We start from the raw sequence: 21046 nt of genomic DNA, 5'->3' as shown, positions 1-21046 counted from the left end.
CATGACGCTGGGAGTACCAGGCCTGTAAACAAGTCTCTTTTCTTTATAAAACTGCCTGTTTCCATTTATTTCACTGTGGTAATGTAAACCTGCTTAACATATTGACCACACAGGATTATGACTTTATCTGAGAAGCACAGAAGTCTTTAATTATAATCATGATGTAAAGCTCAGCTGGAAACTTGCAATGTTTTCACAGTTGTATAAATCTCTATCACAACACAAAGTTCTTTATGTCTCATAGACTTCAAAACATCCACTCGTTCCTCCTACTCATCAAGTACTAACGGTCACAAAACCTATTGCAAATGTCAGTGTTGAAGAGCAGTATTACTGTTGAAGTTAAAGCACAGTGGAATAAAACCCCAATTACTTAGCAAATGACTAAGAAAACCCAATATTGTATGTTTAACATTAAAATTAAAATAAACATGTATATACACATACACATGCATAGGGACATATGTTTAAAAAAATAGTACATTTTATTGACACGGCTTCAACTAGGCAGAAAACCCATTAAGCCTAATTTGGAAGAAATTCTATAAAAACTATTATGGCCACCAGAACCGGCAAGCCATTGAAAGTTCAATTCTGAACTTCATATGGAAAAACAAAAAAATCCAGAATAGCTAAAACAATCTTGTACAATAAAAGGTGCTCTGGAGGAATCTCCATACCTGATCTCAAACTGTACTATAAAGCAATAGTAATTAAAACAGCATGGTACTGGCACAGCAACAGGCTGGTTGATCAGTGGAATCGAATCGAAGACCCAGATAAGAATCCACACACATATGGTCACTTGATTTTCGACAAAGAAGCCAAATCCATTCAATGGAAAAAGGATAGCATCTTCAACAAATGGTGCTGGTCTAACTGGAGGTCTATGTGTAAAAAAATGCAACTGGACCCATATTTGTCACCTTGCACAAAACTCAAATCCAAGTGGATTAAAGACCTCAACATAAAACCAGAGACACTAAGTCACTTAGAGGAAAAAGTGGGGAAGAGCCTGGAACATATTGGCACAGGAGACAACTTCCTGAACAGAACACCAACAGCCCAGGCCTTAAGGTCAACCATTAATAAAGGGGACCTCATGAGGCTGAGAAGCTTCTGTAAGGCAAGAGACACTGTCAACAGAACAAAGCGACAGCCTACAGACTGGGAAAAGATCTTCACCAACCCTACATCTGACAAAGGTCTAATACCCAAAATATATAAAGAACTCAAGAAATTAAGCACCACCAAACTGAATAACCCAATTGAGAAATGGGGCTTGGAACTAAACAGAGAATTGTCAACAGAGGAGTATCAAATGGCTGAGAAACACTTAAAGAAATGCTCAACCTCCCTAGTCATCAGGGAAATGCAAATCAAAACAACTCTGAGATTCCATCTTACACCCATCAGAATGGCTAAGATCATATGTGATTTTTAAAAAAATAAACTATAATAAAAAGTAGTCCTAGCTAGCGGTTGAGAAAGTGAGATTAGGGCATGGGTATATAAAGGGGGGTTAGATTTAATCACTGTGTAATGTACACATATACTCAAACAATGTATGAATTTCACTCATACCCACAATAACATGTCAGGATAAAAACAAATAAAGCACAATAATCAGTGAGAATGCCAATACACCATACTACTCTCTATCCACTAAATTTGATTCTCAAATGCCATAAACGCCTCTCCCAATCACAGACCACACAACTAAGTCAGTAATGACAGAAAACAAAGCTAATATCATATTATTTCCTCATCAACTCAACAATGTCTGGATGTTGCAATCCTAAAAAATGTAGTTTCCTATGTTAAAGGCCTGAATATAATCAAATCAGAAAGTTGTGGCCTATTACTGAGAATTATGGTGATTTAAAAAGCATTTTGCAGAAATCCTTGGTTTTTCGGGGATTCCACAGCCTGAGCCATGCTCCATACAAGATCGCCAAAGCTAGGCTGAAGAGACAGCACAGAGGTTAATAGCACTGACTGCTCTTCAGGTGGGTCCTGAGTTCAATTCCCAGCAACCACATGGTGGCTCATAACCATCTATAATCTGATCTGATGCCCTCTTCTGGCATGCAGGTGTACATGCAGGCAGAGCACGATGACGACGATAATAATAATAATAATAATAATAATAATAATAATAATAATAATAATAATAATAATAATAATAATAATAATAAAAAATCTTTTTTTAAAAACTCACCAAAGCTGGATATTTTGCTTTATTTGCTTTTATCATGAAAGTATCAAGAAATCTCATAGTTTGGCAGTATGATGGCTTCATATGAGGCCACATTAAGACTTAGCATATGTAAGCCTCGGCAAGGTTAGGGATCAGCAAAGTGAGGGTACAGATGCCTGATGGCAATGAGAACATTGGAATAGACTGTGTGACTTTAGAGTCAGCCAGCTATGAGGGCTTTATTTCAAAAGCTGTCTATGTCTGTGCTATTGCATTTTCCAGAGTCATTTTTCTATTTTCATAGTCATTAAACTTTTATGTGAAAAGGGAGGGTGTATAGTCAGTCTCAATTTTGCCATTAAGGAAACTATAACAGGAACATTTTTATTTATCGCTGATTCAAAATGCTAAAACAAAAATTTCCCTCAAGGGCCAATACAGTTAAAATTCATACAAGAATAATCCGAAGGTGATGAGTCAACATTTACTAAGATAAACTTGACTGAGGGAGATTGCTGCAAAATCTAGTCCCTGGATAAGCCTAGCTCACACACAAGAAAAATTATGTGAGATTTGTCTAAAGTTGCAGTGATGGTTATTACTCTCACGGTCAGTTTCATTAGATTGAGAAGCACTGAATCAATGCAGGTATTTCCTTTTTCTCTTCTCTTCTCTCTCTCTCTCTCTCTCTCTCTCTCTCTCTCTCTCTCTCTCTCTCTGTGTGTGTGTGTGTGTGTGTGTTTTTCTTTCTTTTTCTTTTCTTCTCCTCCTCCTCCTCCTCCTCCTTCTTCTTCTAACAGAAAGTATTCTCTGTGTATCCTTGGCTTGTTCTGTAGACCAGGTTGGCTTTGAACTCACAGAGATCTGTCTCCCCTCGCCTCCCCAAGTGCTGGGATTACAGCATGCCCAGCTAATGCGGGTATTTTCGAAAAGGCTTGGCTACAGATTCAAGTTGAATGTAGGCAGCACCTTTCTCTGTGCTGGAGTCCCAGACTGAATAAGAAGGAAAAAGCAAGTGGAGCACCTGCACTCATCATTTTGTTTCCTGACTGCAAATAATTCTCTTTCCACCTTCAGTTTCCTGCCAAGAATTTTCTGTACTCTCAAACTGAGAATCAAACCTTCGGTCCTTAAGTTGCTTCTTGTCAGGTAGTTGATCGCACTAACAAGGAAAGTAACTAATACAGTTACTTCATTTCTCCATGTCTAAGAATAGCTATAAGCAGGCTTAGAGTACGTCCCCCTTATCCATCAGAGATATATTTGGAGACCCCCTTTCAGTTGATGCCTAAAACTATATACAGTACCATTTCTTCCTATATGTATACATGTTTAATTTATATTTATACATAGTAAGAAATTAATATATTTACCTCTTCACTTTGCAGTGTTATTAAGTAAAGCAAGGTCTACATGAAAACAAGCATTGGAAAGCTGCAACAGTCTCTTGCAGCTACTAAGTGACTGACTCACAGTTGGCATATGTAGTATGGACTGGATATACAAAGAGATGATTTGCATCCTGGTAACATGGTATGAGATCTCTACCACTTGGAATGATGTGCAATTTAAAACTTGTAAATTGTTTATTTCTGGAATTTTCAATTTAGTATTTTTGAACTGTGGTTAACAATGGCTAAAAGACTAGAAAACAAACAAAAGATAGAAAGGGACTACTGTAATTTTGCTTTCTTCAGGGTTATTACATTGATAACGTGGTTATATAATGTTATATAATGTGGTTGATGATGAATGATGACACTATCATTAGTGACTGGCATAAAGACAATCCTTAATAGAGCATTAATTTTAATATGCAAATCATTCTTCAGTTTGGAACACCCTTACTCCCATGCCCCCTCCCAATAACAGTGGAGGCAGGCAAAACAGAACAATGGCTACTAGGTGCAATATAATCTTCCACCTAGATCTTTAATGTAAACTTCATTTCAAAGGGAGAAGAATTCCTTAAAGATGTAAAATTCATAAATGGTAAACAGACTAAGTGATAAACAGAATAAGAACAACTTCCCATGAAAATATTTCCCTGTATTCACTAGTGCTACAAAGGATTTTCTATCACTTCGAAATACACCTGGATGTCCACAGAAAAACATTCTGTCCATAGAAATTAAAAAGTTGAAAAAGAGTATACACATTGTAGGCTAAAAACCTCAAACAAATCACATCTCAAAGAAATTAAGATCATTCATTCCATGTGAGTGAGTGAGTGAGTGTGTGTGTGTGTGTGTGTGACATAAAACACAAAGATCTGATCTGAAGAACTGTAAAACTTAACATTTCAAGAGTGGAAACAGCAATTCTTGAGCCTTTCAAAGATAGTGGGAAACAAAACAAAACAAAGTTACTAGGCCACATAACACCTATGATCAAAAATTTAATCTTACAATGTGCAAGCCATTAACCTATCAATCTTTCCCTATTATTAGACAGATAACTATATTCCTTATCTCCAAAGCCCTTTCCCAGACTCCATAATGGCCTTTTGTATATCAGCCAATTTCTAACCAGGACACTGAGCCCTATGTAGCCCTGATTATTTGCTATTAGCAGTGCTGTCATTACACATTACTGATAATAAGATGATATGGACTCAGCATGGGAGATGAGAGCGCTGCTCCACAGATAGTTTCGTTTTGTTTCCCAGGAGCTTCAGTTAACTTAACTGAGAAATAGATCACTGTCTATTCGGCTCTGTGAGCCTTCCTATTCTTTAAAAGCAGAAAAGGAAACTAGTATCTGGCAGGATGAGGAAAGCAAAAGAATCACAATAGTCGTAATTAAGCCAAATAAGTCTCTGCAGCAATCTAAAGGGTGATAATACAAAAATTCACAATAGACTCAGAGGTTAAGGTATAAACCTAAGCACTGAATTCATAGCACCATATAGACCATAAAACCAAAATGGCAAAAAACGCCATTCCAAAATATATACTTCATCTCACTATTAAGAGAAAGGGTCGAAGCTATTCATGAGTAATGGTATAAAAACAGCAAAACTACGTGGCCGCATTACTATGAAACACAGCGGCAAGCAGATCAGACTGAGCTCCACTGGAGACGCAGGGGAGCTGTGGCTTGGGGTCCACGGAACAAGAAATACACTACTCGGTAGCATAGTCCTCGAAGTTCTTCACTTACATTTAAGATTTATTTTATTATTTAAATATGTGGTTTTCCTATGTATAAAGAAGTATACCACATGTGTACCTAGCGCCCAAAAAGGTCAGAAGTTGGCACTGAAACCCCTTTGACTGTAGTTAGAGATGGTTGTGAGCTGCCATGTGGATGTTAGGAATCAAGCCCAGGTCTTCTGTGAAAGCAACAAGTGTCCTTAACCACTGAGCCTACTCTATAACCCTATAAATTCCTTAGAATCCTTCTAAAAGTCAAGACTGTTACTAATTACTACCTGGTGATTACCTATCATGGTAGCAGACAGAACCCTACCAGTTATCAGATCATACATAAAGATTAATCAAATAAATGCTATTTTGCTAAAATTCTCAAGTGAGCTAAGTGTGGTATTTGGCTTCTAGCCTGTGTTTAATGACTGGTGACAGTCACGTTCCAGAAGAGAGAACATGGTGCCTACACCATACAGAACACCATCAAGCAAGGGATAAAGAAGTTCTTCCCTACCTTTCTTACCACCAGAACCTCGATGAGACTCACCGACCTTGATCTCTACATTATGAAAACAGAAGCAGCTGTGTACTTAGGCCCCAGCTCCTTCGCATATGGTCTTAAAGCAGTCTTGTCTAAACTGGGTCTGTGCTCTCGTGGACATGGTATGTCATGCTTCGAGTAAGGCTTAACAAATATAAGATTAAAATCATATTCTCCCTTCCTTTAGGCCTCTTATCCAACCCAGAGCCTGGCATGTGCCAAACAAATGCTTTACCACTGGGCTATTCCCACAGCCTCATACTGGGTACCACTACTCACTACAAAACAAACAAACAAACACAAAAACAAAACCCACAAAACAAAAAACGGGGAATTTTTCCTGAAAATTCCATGGGTCAAAGAAATACGGAGTAAATGAAGACATAACTCAAGACAAACAAAATGTAAACACAACAAGCTCACCCTTGGATGCAGCAGGAGTGCTAAGTGTATCGGCAGTTGTAAACACTTACATTTAAAAAGAAAATATAGCAAACATCTATGTTTTAGGTATTTCCAACAGTTCCTGAATTATTGGTGGGACACTGCAACTTAGATGCATAGAGTTCGATGTGTCTACCATTACATTTAAGCCATATCTTATAAGTTATGTCATGCTAGGCATATCTTTTTGAGTTTGAGAGCAATGTGGTTTACATAACCAGTTCCCAAGCCAACCAAGAGTCAGGACTACATAATGAGATCCTGTCTTTAAAAATAAAAGGAGCAAAGCTTTGGTTTATCTGTCACAGTATTCCTTGAGTACGGCTGGAAACACTGCAATACAGTACTTCACAGAACTCATTCTCAACCTTTCTTTATCTTGCACAGGGCTCTCCAGAAGAACATATTCAATACAAAGAAACTCCTTGGGGTCAGACAGATGGAAGGCTTGACAAATGAAGAATGGAAGCTTCATATAACCCCCTCAGCATTTCCACTTAATTCTCTGACAGTGAAGCTTGGTGGAACTGCTTCTGTTTCTTATTGGCAAGTGTACCTCTGATGAACTGAATTTGAGCACTGAATCACTGATGGTGCCAGATGTCACCCTTTAAGAGCTTTGAAGTGCTGTTTTGCTCAATATGCTAGGTTCTGACTAGTGTTCTCCTGGTTACACTTAGGGTTTAGTCCTTAAGGGAACACTTGGAGGTGATCCGAGACTCCAGGTTACCCTTCCTGAACACTAGAGAATTTCTCAAGTAGTTTAACTTCAAAGTCAAGTTTATTTATCAAATTTGTGGCCCTCTCAAACCAAGCACTCATGATAAAATTCAATATTTTCTACCATTTCACACAGCAAATGTGGTAACCTAGTCAAGTGACCAGCTACAAAGATAACAGAGGTTTGCTCCTGGAGATTTTTTTCCCTGCAGGATTTTGTACAAGTCAATACATTTTTAGGGAGCAAGAGTAGTAACAATGAAATTGAAATCTGTCGCTGCCCTATGGTGTAAAAATGCTTTACCAGAGTACAGCTACTCCATCTAATATTTGTGTCACTGCTTGTATCGCCTAAACAAAAACGAGAGCCTGCAGGAGGTCCACTAGCATTTCAAAGGCACCATGCCGGCCTGTCCACTGAGAATGGAAAATAAACTGCAGTTCTTTACCCCTTTCTTCAGTGTTCTGGAAAAACAAAAACAAAAACAAAAAACCCAGAAGGTACATTGTCAAGTTCTGAAAGCATCTGAAGGAATCCATGTAAAAAGGAACAGCCCTACCAACTGTGTTTAGTGTAACAGATACCCCACAACAGATCCCAGCTTAGGGACCAGAAGAGTGGAGAGTATCCGTAGCTTAGGGTTACTTCTCTTAGTATCTAGAAGCCACAAATTTCATTTAGGGAGAAAATTCACTGAGCATATTTTAAGCCTGGTCACAACAACACTCCATATTTAGTCCCCACTTCTCAGTTATCATTGTGTAAAATGTCACAGCCAGAGTTTCTACACTGGCTTCATAAAACGGGAAACCCACAAATTCCTGTCAGATTATGAGATGCAGTGACTAGCCTCGGCAGCACTTGCGGGTGCTCTTCGCCTGCTAAGCCCAGTACACAAATGGAATGAGCCTCATCTCCCTGTGGGTTGCTCCAGATGAGGCTCTCACAGTTCTCTAGGAGGTCTGTGTGTTTTAGAATGGAACAATAAACGAGACAGATGTGCTCTCAAGGCCCCTTCCCAGGACCTCTTCAGAACCCAAGCACTCTAGCAGTGCTTGAAGATGATCAGAGGTCTTCTGGGGTTGTCCGGCTCGGGCCCTTCCAGACAGACGGTACCTTTTGCCATAAAAACAAGATTTTCAGATGACGATTTTAAGTCTGTTCTCTTTTTCTAAGTTGGATGTCCTCACCCTGATGAAATGCCCTTCCTTTGCAATGTGGCTCTCTGAGCTCTGCTGTTTACATTTTAATCTTGTTCAGAAATCTCATCTATTGTTAACTGTTTCATTACCCTGACTTCAAATTCACTCAATTCTTTTATTCACTTTCTTTCTGTTACACCTATTTACTTGGGGTGGCATACCACAGTGCACATGTGAAAGGCAGCTTGTAGGAATTGGTTATGCCCTTCCACCATTGAACCCAGGCCTGACAGTGAGTATTTTACTAGCTGAGCCATCTTGCCATTGATGGGTCTTATTCGTTTTCTGAAATAAGTCTACTACATGACTATTACAATGACTAATAAGATCAAATACTGTTTTGTTTTATTTCAACACAGGGTTTCTCTGTGTAGCCCTGGTTGTCCTGGAACTCATTCGGTAAATTAGGCTGGCCTTGAACTCACAGAGATCCACTTGCTTCTGCCTCTATGAGTGCTGGGATTAAGAGCGTACACCACCACTGCCCAGTTCAAATACTGTTCATACTGCAATGTCTTGAACTGCCTATAAAGCCCAGTTCTCTTATACTATCTGGCACACAACTGTCCATGTTTATTTCACTGATCAGATTATTTATTTTCTAACTCTCCTAAGATTCTGTAACCACTTCTGACAGCCACTTGGATCCCATAGGCACTGAAGAAGGCCAATCTGGACTGTGTGTTGTTTTGTGTGCAGTTGGGGCAGTACAGAACTTCACTACCATTGCACGGCTGCTGAAGCTTACCACTTCCTCAAGGTAACTTATCTAACTACTGAGCTCAGGGAGGAGCCCAACAGTGAATTATGAAGAAATTTTCAGGAAATCAATAAAAAACAAAAAGATTAGATTAGTAATCACATTAAATGAAAGCCCCAAACCAAATACATTTGAGGGTAAATTCTATACACATTTAAAGAAAAATCAATGCCAATCTTTATAAAAATTCTTTCATAAATTAAAGAAATGAGAATTTTCCAAACTCATTTGAAAAAGTCAGTATTACTGTCACACCAAAGCCAATTAAGGACACTAAGAGAAAAGAGTATAAGAAAGCATCCCTGATAGCCTTCAACAAATACGAGAAAACCAAATTGACATTAAAAGAACCAAGTAAGGGACAAAATAAAAGACACTCATCTCTATACTTCCATTTCTACTTAAAATGGTTTTGGTAACCACAGCCAGACAAATTAGGCAAGAAAAAGAAATAACAAATTTAAACCATAAAAGAATTTAGACTGTATCTGCTTGGACTTGACATCATCATACATACAGAGGCTCTAAAGACATTACCAAAAATTTTGTGGTATTAATAAAAATACTTGATAAAGCTGAAGGGCACAAAACTAACATATACAAATTGCATGCATATATACTAGCAAACCATCCCTTAAAGAAATTAAACACCTGGTGGCACTCAGAGGAAGGATAGCAAGTCACCAAGAAGAGACTCGATACTCTAAGAGCATATATAGGGGGAGGAGGTCTCCCTCAATCACAGACATAGGGGAGAGGAGAAGGGGGGAAGGGGAAGGGAGGGAGAAATAGGAGGATACAAGGGAAGGGCTAACAATTGAGATATAATATGAATAAATTAATAAAAAATGAAAAAAAGAAAAAAGAAATATAAAAAAAGAAAGAAATTAAACAATCCCATTTACAATAGTGTCAAAAGTAGGAATAACTTCAACGAGGTAAAGACTTATACACTGATCTATAAAACTGTAAGGCACCAATGAAAAAATTATATATGATGCAAAATGAAAAGATACCCTATGTTCATGGTGTTGAAGAATTAATATTGCTATAAAGTCCTTACTGCATGTCGTCCCTATAGAAATTGCTATGTCATTTTTTATAGAACCAGATAAAGCATTCTTAAAATTATTTTTGGAACTGAAAAGACTGCTATTATGTGAAATCATCTTGAGAATGAAGAACAAGCCTAAAGATATCACATTTCTGGACCCTAAACTATGGATCTATAATAAACATAACAGTATGATACTTGCTTATAAGTATAGCTATTTTCTAATTTTAATAGTTTTTAAATTATATATCCAATAAAGGATAATAACTAAAATATATAAAGTACTCACAGCAAAATACATGACCTGACTGAAAGCAGAAAAATAATTTAAATAGTTTTCCAAACAAAACATACAAATAGCCAACAGGTACACGAAAAGGTGCTTAAATCAATGCCTATCAGAGAAATGCAAATTAAAATTATAATGCATTGTCTCACACACACACACAACAGATTCTTCCCTACTTTTTCTTCTAACCGATTTAGTGTCTCTGGTTTTATGTTGAAGTCTTTAATTAATTTGGACTTGAGTTTTGTGCATGGTAACAAATGTGGGTCTAATGGCATTTTTCTACATGTTGACATCCAGTTGTAAACAAGCGCCATTTGTTGAAGATGCTACCTTTTTTCCATTGAATGGATTTGGCTTCTTTGTCAAAAATCAAGTGACCATATGTGTGTGGATTCATTTCTGGGTCTTCGATTCGATTCCATTGATCAACCAGCCTGTTGCTGCGCCAGTACCATGTTGTTTTAATTACTGTTGCTCTATAGTACAGTTTGAGATCAGGAATGGAGAATCCTCCTGAGGATCTTTTGTTGTATAGGATTGTTTTTGCTATTCTGGGTTTTTTATTTCTCCATATGAATTTGAGAATTGATCTTTCAATATCTTCAAAGTATTTTGTAGGTATTTTGATAGGAATTGTGTTGAATCTGTAAATTGCTTTTGGTAAGATGGCCATTTTTACCATGTTAATTCTCCCGATCTATGAACAAGGGAGATCCTTCCATCTTTTGATGTCCTCTTCAATCTCTTTCTTCAGAGATTTAAAGCTTTTTCAAACAAGTCCTTCACTTGTTTGGTTAGAGTTACTCCTAGATATTTTATATTGCTTGTGGCTATCGTGAAAGGTGTAGTTCTCCGAATTTCTTCTTTTGCTAGATTGTCATTTGTATATAGGAAGCCTACTGACTTTTTTGAGTTAATTTTGTATCCAGCCAATTTGCTGAAGGTGTTTATCAGCTGTAGGAGTTCTCTGGTGGAATTTTGAGGGTCACTTATGTACACTATCATATCATCTGCAAATAGGGATAATGTGACTTCCTCCTTTCCCATTTGGATCCCTTGATCTCCTTGTGTTGTCTTACTGCTCTGGCTAGAACTTCAAGAACTATACTGAACAGACATGGAGAAAGTGGGCAGCCTTGTCTGGTCCCCGATTTTAGAGGAATTTCCTTGAGTACCTCGCCATTTAATTTGATTTTTGGCTATTGGTTTGCTGTACATAGCCTTTATTATGTTTAGGTATGTGCCTTATATTCCTGATCTCTCCAAAACAAGAAAGGGTGTTGGATTTTGTCAAATGCTTTTTCAGCATCTAAGGAGATGGTCATATGGCTTTCTTCTTTCAGTTTGTTTATATGGTGGATTACATTGATGGATTTCCATATATTAAACCATCCATGCCTGGAATGAAACCTACCTGGTCATGGTGAATGATATCTTTGATATGTTCTTGTATTCATTTTGCGAGTATTTTATTGAGTATTTTTGCATCAATGTTCACAAAATTTGAAAATCTAAGGGAAATGGACAAAATTTTTGATCGATTCCACTTGCCAAAACTGAATCAAGATCAGATAAACAAATTAAATAGTTCTATTTCTCCTATGGAAATAGAAGCAACCATTGATAGTCTCCAAACCAAAAAAAGCCCAGGACCAGATGGTTTCAGCACAGAATTCTACCAGACCTTCAAAGAAGAGCTAATACCGATACTCTTCAAGCTACTCCAAAAGATAGAAATGGATGGAACATTACCAAATTCATTCTATGAGGCCATAGCCATGTTGATACCTAAACCTAAAAAAGACCTAACAAAAAAAGAGAATTTCAGACCAATTTCTCTGAGGATATTTTCTATATGATACAAATCCTCGCATTTTGTTTATTTCACTACTTTAAAGGTTATTTCCCTAATGTGTTACCATATTTTTTCATTATTTGTATTGCTATGTTCTAATCTGTATTCCAGAAATTGAATTATTACTCTGTATTTTCTCCTAGAGTCAATATACTCTTTATTTAAGACAATATGAGAAAATGGACTTGTGTACTTGTACTTTGCATTTTGTTTTCAGTGAAATAATATTTAATATATACTAAGTGGCCATGTCAGAACTTACAATTTTTTTAAAGTTCAACTACCAAAAAATGTAATGGTGATTTACAGTTATTTATCATGGGTTTACTATACTCATTTTTGCTTTATCTATGTAATTAGAAAAGCATATGTACAAATTATATTTATAAAATAATTTAAAATCATTTTTATTTAGAAAAACACTTGAGAATTCATCAAGTAATTTAACTAAATTATTTGAGTAAACATTTCATCAGAAGTCAATATGCAAATTGTTTTTATACTACATAATCTATTTATATCAAATCTTGTTTAAATCTGCATTTTTCTGTAGAACTACAATAAGCAAACCACACACAAATACAAAGCCCTGTTTAATAGAAGCTTGGAGCAAAGAATCAAAATTGGGGTAGAAGCCTATTAAGGATAGAATTAGCCAACATTTGGTCTAATGGTCCAAGTATATGCTTACTGCTAGCTAGGGTAAAAACTTTCAAGGAGACTGTCTAGTTTGGGGCCTAATAATTAATTCAACAACCCTTTAAATCTATACTTTCATGTTTTTATAAAACAATACTGCTAAAATCATTCTAATACACTGAGACTTTATATGTAATTTCACTTAAAACAGGAGAGTAATCTTTCATAATCACTGTACTATTGCTGATGATGTTAATATTGTGTGACTGACTCTCTTATTTGTATGGGGTAATTCATTTCCTCTCACAGCGGTAGGCTGTACTAACACAATCATTTTTCTTTTATTGTTTACTAATAAGAAAGTAATTCCCATGAAGCCTAAGAACATAGGCTTTTAAATATAATAAGCAAAAGGATGTTTACTTTATTTAGAATGAACCTCATGTACATTTTATTTGCATGAACACTAACACCTAAATGTTTTCTTTCCTATGGACGATAAACTGCTTATCACTAAATAGGAGAAACAAACTTAGGTAGGCAGACCCTATGTACACCTCTCTAGAAAACAAGCAACAATTTACAGAATACTCCCCTTTATCCAAAACCTGCTAACCTTCCGTTAGAAACCCTTTAAAGGTGTTATCTTTAAGTTCCCAACTTCTATCTGGAAGTTAGAAACAACAGCAGCCTCGGTGTCAGTTCCAGGGCACTATAATGTGAACTCACATGCTCTACTTGAAATGCCAATTCTTACAAAGAATTCTGACAGGAAGACACTTTCATGTATTGTTAATTGACGCATTTATATGGTGTAATGATTCCTAGAAATGCACTTTGAATAATATTTAATATCATATAGCTTGGCTGATTAACTGCATTTGGTAAGTAATTATATTTTGGGATATCAGATAGTCTACCACACTTAAACACAGTACCACTTACTAATCTGCACAGAAAATTTAAAAAGCCTCAGTGTCTCATTCATACATTATATCTTTATGAGAGGCCAGGAGAAGCATGTGGGGGCGTGGTACCTTTCATGATGTCCTATATCCAAAAGAATCTCATCTGCATGTCTTTGGAGTTCATTTCCTTCTAAGTGCTTTAATTTCTTCAGTTCACTTTGTAGAAAAAACCAGAGCTCTTTAGCTCCATTTTCAATCCTCCTTCGTAATATTTCATGATCCTTTCCCAGACCTGCAGAGAACAGAAACTATGAGCATTTCTAACATTTTGGTAAGAGGAATTTTCAATGATTTGAGCTACCCTCAACATAGTAATATGGAGAAGAACATGCATAATCACATACCATTTCTGGCTTGTTTCTTGTAATTTTCAATCTGTTCTTTGGCCTTAACAAGCTGCTCTTCTAAAACACGGACTCTTCCTGTAGCGGTCCCCTGGTCAATGGGGCCTTCTGGTATTCTGTGGTTCAGAGAGGAAAGTGGGAACATTTATACCATACAACGAAACACATGAATACTTTGCTACACCATATGATTAGTATCTGTGCAGGTCACCAAGCATACCAAAAAGAGTTGCAAACTGAATCTTTTCAACAGTACAGGAATAATTATAACGGCTGGCACGGGAATGAACAAGAGCAGAAAATGGTTATGTAGTTGAAATATAAGATCTCCTGAGAGCTAAGAGATCTGTAGAGTAGTTCCCTAAAATCTTTCTCCTTATTTGGGGTGTCACCTCTGGTGGCAAAATGGTCAATTTCATAGTGGTGCTAAAAATAACAAAAGTGTAGGAGAAGGTGAAGTGACATAAAGAGGGTGAGAATATATCTGAAAGGATCTCTACAGGGTCATCAAATATCAAAGACAAAGCAATTCTGTATTAATCTCAGTATCAGGTTATATGACTGTTTCAATTTGTGAATCCATCCATAACTAGCAATACTTTTATAGGAAAGGGAAAGATAATGGAAGAGAAATACATTAGAAAAAAGGAGATTGTCTTTATTTCTGTTTGAAATAAACAAACAAAATCATTCAATAATATAAATTGTTGAAAAAATAACCCAGTAATTCTAGCATCTTTTGCTTATTCCATCAGCCTATATCTGTTCCACTTCTTTCCAAACTTGGAACATGCTTGCTTTTATGTGACTTTTATCAATATTCAGTACTCCATTTTGGCATAAATACCTAAATAAAACCTTAGGGCAGGATAAACAGTGATCTCCCAAAGGTATTTGCATCTTAATTTCTAGAATTTATGATCATTACTTTACAAGGCAAAAAAGGAGACATGGAATATGGGTTTAAGGATCCAGAGACTGGAGGCATGCGGGGGGTCTGGTGGGTGGTGAGTGTAACCAAGTGTGCCCACAAAAGAGAGAGAGACTGGGAGACTTTGCTACAGAATAGAGAGGGTACATGGCTGCTTGCTTTTAGGGTGCAGGAAGGATCTAGGAGCGAGAATTGAATCTTTTTAGAGGCTGGATAAGGAAACAGATTTCTCACTTGCAGCTTCCCTATGAAATACTGCCTCTAGACACCTTGGTTCCAGCTCAGGGGAAATCATTTCTGACTTCTAAAATGATCACCGTGGGGAGGGAGGAGCTTGCTGTTTAAAGGCAGCAGCTTTCTGGTATTTATATCAACTCCCATAGGAAACACACAAACACGTATTCTTTTGCAAAATTGTGAATATTAAATAATGGGATGATTCTTCTTCAAAAGTGTAGTTATAAATAAAGAGAATTTATCTACTCTTACAATTATTATCCTTTGTAGGAACTTAACTGTGGAACCTAAACTGAGACAGTAGTATAATCCTTTGGAACAAATGCAATGAAACAGGTATTTTACAGCTTTTTAAACATTTTGCAAGATGGATGAGACCAAGTTAACTATTAATTACCTCCACTACACTTCATAAAGTGTTTAGTGTTGAAGTTACTGTTTTACATATAGTAGAGTAATTAGAACTGTAAATGAAACTGTTTGCATTAACATCAAACAGAAGCATTAAAATAACCATCTTTCATACATGTTTCTAAAGACATAGAATATCAATGAAAAAGCATTCATTTGTACATGCACAGAGTGAGCAATGGTAAAATAAAAATAAGTATATAACTGAATAATTTATAAGCATGTAAATATGCATATACATAAACAAGGCATGTACTGATATATAATTTTTAATATCTGACCTTTAATCTCTTTCAAAATTAGATGATTCATTTCTTGAAAACCATGTTTAAACACAAAACAAATAAAAACCCTTCTACCTCTTAGGATTTATTATGGAGGCACTGTGCCATGGGCAGTGATGCTCTTGATCAAAACACAGCTTAGAGATAGAAAAATTCAAACAACAGAAAGATTGTGTCTAGGCTCTCCTTATCTCATTTCTTCCTATATTGGTGGACAGTACCAAGGACAAACCAGACATAAAAAATAACATGCATTCTTTTCAGCAGATTTTTAATCAAGTACTAAATCCAACCTAAGTCTAATAAAATGGAATGTAAGTAGTGATCTATATTACATTATTATATTTAATTGTATAATCTAACTGTGAATACACTATAGATAAAGAAAAAGAAAAAGCATATGGACTATTCTTTCCAAACGTTATTTATAAATGTCCATCAGCATGAACAGTCTCTCTAATTTAAGCTTGAGAATGGAATGTTCTTCTATCACATTCAGTATAGAAAAGAATAAGGACTTCTATTTTCTATCATGGTAACGTTAAAAAAACAGATTTATTACCCTATCTGAAATTAACCAAAACCCAAACTATAAATATGTGTATACCTATACATATTATATAGTTTTATATAGTTGATAATATATTATATATAACACACACACACATAAACATGCATGCATGTGCGCAGTCTAATGAAGCAAACCCGGCAACAAAAGGCACTGGTTTCCAGAGAGCAACATGAGGAGAGCCCTACAATGGCCCCAACCTACATCTCAACAGAGGCTCCACACCAGAATGCAGAGAAGGGGACATGGTGGTGGACCCTGGTGTATTCCCTAAGATGAAGAGATGGGACTAGAGTATAAAATTAAGACGCATCGAGTTCAGATGATAGAATTAAAGGAGGGCTGAACATGGACAACCCAGAGACCTGCAGAACTAATTGCGAATCAGTACAGTGCTAATAACACATGGAAGAAAGTGTTGAATAAGGAAATTATTCAAGACTGGGGAGGGAACTCTACAGAAAGATTAGTGGAGGTGCCTGATGTTCATATATAGGGCATGAGGGATAAAAAGCTTAGAAGGATTTGGAATCATCAGTAGGGAAAGTAGTCTGAGACTAAACACAGACATTTTTATAAGCAAGACCGAAAGGATCCAACTATCTTCAGATAACTAAACCCCAAGAGGAAGCTTAAGAATACTTGGCCTGATCTTGGCGGCCTGACCCTGTAATCCCAACTACAAGGGAGGTTCAGACAAAGACTTCAAATTAAGGAACACTCAGAGTAACTCTGTCTCAAAAATAAGTAAATAAATGAAAAGAGGGCTGAGTATTTAAGTAAACCATTGGCTCACACATACAAGGTCCTTAGGTCAGTCCCTGGTACCACAAAGTAGGCAGGTGGCGGGGGGAAGCCTGAAAAAAAAAAAATACTTACGAGACAACCCATAATGAGAAAATGAGAAAACAACAATAAATCAAAATACACTAAACTCAGCGGTTAAGAGCATCACTGCTCTTGCAGAGGTCACTGTTTTGGTTCCCAGCATTCCTGTGGCAGCTGACAACAGTGCATAGCTCCAGGTCAAAACAATCTAACACCCTCTTCTAACCTCTCAGGGCACCAGGCATATGATGTACAAACATACATGCAGACAAAATGTCCACATGTAAAATAAAAATTTAAAGACACAATATAAAAAGTATATTAAAAATACAAGAAAGACCACAGTTGAATGTACAAAGATGAAAATGCTCAAAATGAAAAGCATAATGAATGGAACTTACTGAAGATTATGTGCTATGCCTTATAGCTTAAGAAACAAAGAAAAAATGGGGCGAATGAAATCCTAATTAGAAGAAGAAGAGACTTAACAAAACCAGAGAAGAAATGAACAAAATGAAAATTGTAAAAAAGTGGTAGGGGAAGAAAAAAAAAAATCAATGAATGTAAGAGAGCCAGTTTGTCAGAAAAAAAGGTCAATACTTGGACAAACTTTTACCTAAATGGCCCCAATTTTATAAGTGAACATGTGAAACCAAGGCTACTACATGGGCACATACCTAACAACCTAACATTTAAAACAAAACCATTTAAAAATGTAAAATCATTCCTAGCTTATTAAAAAGAGATGGCTGTAGAACTGGCATCTATAGGATGTTGTGTGACAACACCTACCCAGGATAGACTAATCTAGGAACAAGAAGATGCTTTCACTTCAGTGCAGAAAGCCAGTATTGCTCCAGTATCAGGAGCATGGAAAGATAGTACAAGAAAAATACCAAAATCCCTCACAAACAGACATTCATTAAGAGGTTTTTTTTGTTTTTTTGTTTTGTTTTGTTTTGTTTTTTTGTTTTTTAAGCAAATCAAACCAAACAAGAATAGTAACCCATGATAAAAATTGTTTTTATCTTTGAAATGAAAGATTGGCTTACTTTTAAATTTAATCAATCTTATTTTCTATGAGAGCAAACTAGCAATATGTGTGCTAGCTACTAAAGATATGCTCTCCCAAGTTTGCTTTCATAGAAAATAAGATAGAGGGTTTTTCCAGGTATACTTGAAAATAAAACTTAAAGTGACTCAGTACGCTTCCTCAAGTCATATGATCAATGGGTGAGTATATCATATAAAATATTTATATCAAATAAAAGTCTTTTAAATTTCTAAAAATAAATAAATATATAAAATAAAATTAATCAATCAACAAAATTTTACAAAACATTTATGACTCTCTTAAAAGAAAAAATGAGGAAATATTAACATCCATTCTTTATAAAAAATATCAGTAAAGTAGAAAATTGATAGAATATTCTCTATTTGGCAATATGCATCCATGAAAATCCTATCACTAACACTATGATGGTATAAAATGCCAAATCTATTTTTCCCAAGACCAGAAAAAATTACTTCTCTCAACTTTCTAATCAATAATCTATTGTAGACTTAGGCAAACAAAATTATTGGCAAGGAAGACAAGTCACACTATCTACGGGTGACATGACAATCTATGCTGGTAATATGATGAAACTTAGCAAGGATGAAGAATGTTAAAAAAATCAACATAAAAATTTTATTGATTTCTTGCAAATCAAAACAACTCTGAGATTCCATCTTACACCCATCAGAATGACTAAGATCAAAAATTCAAGTGACACCACATGCTGGTGAGGATGTGGAGAGAGAGGAACACTCCTTTATTGATGGTGGGAATGCAAACTAGCACAGCCACTTTGGAAATCTATCTGGTGCTATCTCAGAAAAATGGGAATAGGGCTTCCTCAAGACCCAGCTATTCCACTCCTTGGAATATACCCAGAAGATGCTCCAGCACACAACAAGAAAATTTGCTCAACCATGTTCATAGCAGCCTTATTCATAATAGCCAGAACATGGAAACAGCCTAAGTGTCCCTCAGTAGAAGAATGGATAAAGAAACTGTGGTACATATACACTATGGAATACTACTCAGCTATTAAAAACAAGGAATTCCCGAAATTTGTGGACAAATGGATCGAGCTAGAAATGATCATAATGAGTGACTTAATCCAGAAGCAGAAAGAATCAAATGGTATATACTCACTTATATCTGCATACTAGCCCAAGGGGCATGTCCCATAAAAGCCTTCACTTAACCAGGAAACTGGGACAGAGGGGAGGACATCCTATTGGGACTCTAGATGAGAGAAGCATGGGAGAATAGCAAAGTAGAAGGATCCAGAGGGTCCTAGAAACCTACAAGTAGAACATTATGATAGGCAGATTTGGGCCCAGGGGCCCTGCTCAAACTAAGGCACCAGCCAAGGACAATACAGGCGGTAAACTTTAAACCCCTACCCAGATCTGGCCAATGGGCAGAACATTCTCCACAGTTGAGTGGAGGTTGGGGTATGACTTTCACACGAACTCTGGTGCCTCATATTTGACCATGTCCCCTGGAGGGGGAGACCTGGTGGCACTCAGAGGAAGGACAGCAGGTTACCAAGAAGAGACTTGATACCCTATGAGCATATACAGGGGGAGGAAATCCCCCTTAGGAACAGTCATAGGGGAGGGGAATAAGGGGAAAATGGGAGGGAGGGAAGAATGGGAGGATACAAGGGATGGGATAACCATTGAGATCTAACAAGAATAAATTAATAAAAAAATTTTTAAAAATTATTGATTTCTAGCATTTCTTTCAATCCTAGCTAGCACTTGGGAAGCAGAGGCAGATGGATCTCTGTGAGTTTGAGGTCAGCCTGGTCTACACAGTGAGATCTAGGACAGCCAGACTATATAGAGACCCTGTCTTACCAGGGGTGGGAAAAAAAGGAAGAAGAATAATTAAATATATAAATCAGTCACAAGGGCCTGGAAATAGCTCAGTGGATTAAGTGTTTGCTGCACAAGCACGAAGGATTGAAGTGGGGATCCTCAGCACCTATGTAAGAGCACAGTGTGGCAGCAGAAGGCTTCCATCATCAGCACCAGGGAAGGGAGACAGGCTAGTGACTAGATAGCCAGTCAGTCTAGCAGCTAGCTCCAGGTTCGGTGAATTGTGTCAAAAATAAGGCTACCAAGATGGTTCAGCTGGAAAAGGCAAGCCTGACAAACTGAGTTAGATCCCTAAACCCATGAAAAAGAAACTGAACACAGTGGCTTGCCTCTGTAACCCCAGTGCTCCTACAGTGAGAAGCAGACAGAAGAACCTTCTTGGAGGGTTAAAAACCAGAAAATGGCCTGGACCCTTGTGGCAGCTAGCATGGAGCATGACACAGTTAAGGCAAAAGCAAGAAAGACACTACCTCAAAAGAAAAGTGAGAGGAAAAATAATTTCTCCACAAAGCTGTTCTTCAACCTCTACATGCAGATACTTCTGTGCGTGCGTGCGTGCACACACACACACACACACACACACACACACACACACACACACGATACAAGAAGCTATCAGATACTCTACTGAGAAAAAAATAACATTTTATTCAAATATGTTGTCTTTTATAACTATACCCATTT

At 36.8% G+C, this 21046-nt stretch overlaps 1 protein-coding gene across 1 annotated transcript in view; it reads right to left on the bottom strand.

Annotated features, from left to right (window-relative positions):
• Positions 1 to 21046, bottom strand: part of Fut8 (fucosyltransferase 8) — a 129901-nt gene that overhangs the window by 83541 nt on the left and 25314 nt on the right. The window contains exons 2-3 of the mRNA XM_051147960.1: positions 14170 to 14285; positions 13895 to 14057 (exon numbers count right to left, since the gene is read on the bottom strand). Of these exons, the coding sequence (XP_051003917.1) occupies positions 13895 to 14057; positions 14170 to 14285 (279 nt within the window). The remainder of the gene's footprint in view (positions 1 to 13894; positions 14058 to 14169; positions 14286 to 21046) is intronic.

The sequence above is a fragment of the Acomys russatus genome, chromosome 1, assembly GCF_903995435.1.
Source record: "Acomys russatus chromosome 1, mAcoRus1.1, whole genome shotgun sequence".
In the NCBI taxonomy this organism is placed as follows: Eukaryota; Metazoa; Chordata; class Mammalia; order Rodentia; family Muridae; genus Acomys; species Acomys russatus.
Note: the sequence above shows the minus strand (reverse complement) of the source record. Positions and strands in the feature narration are given on the sequence as shown.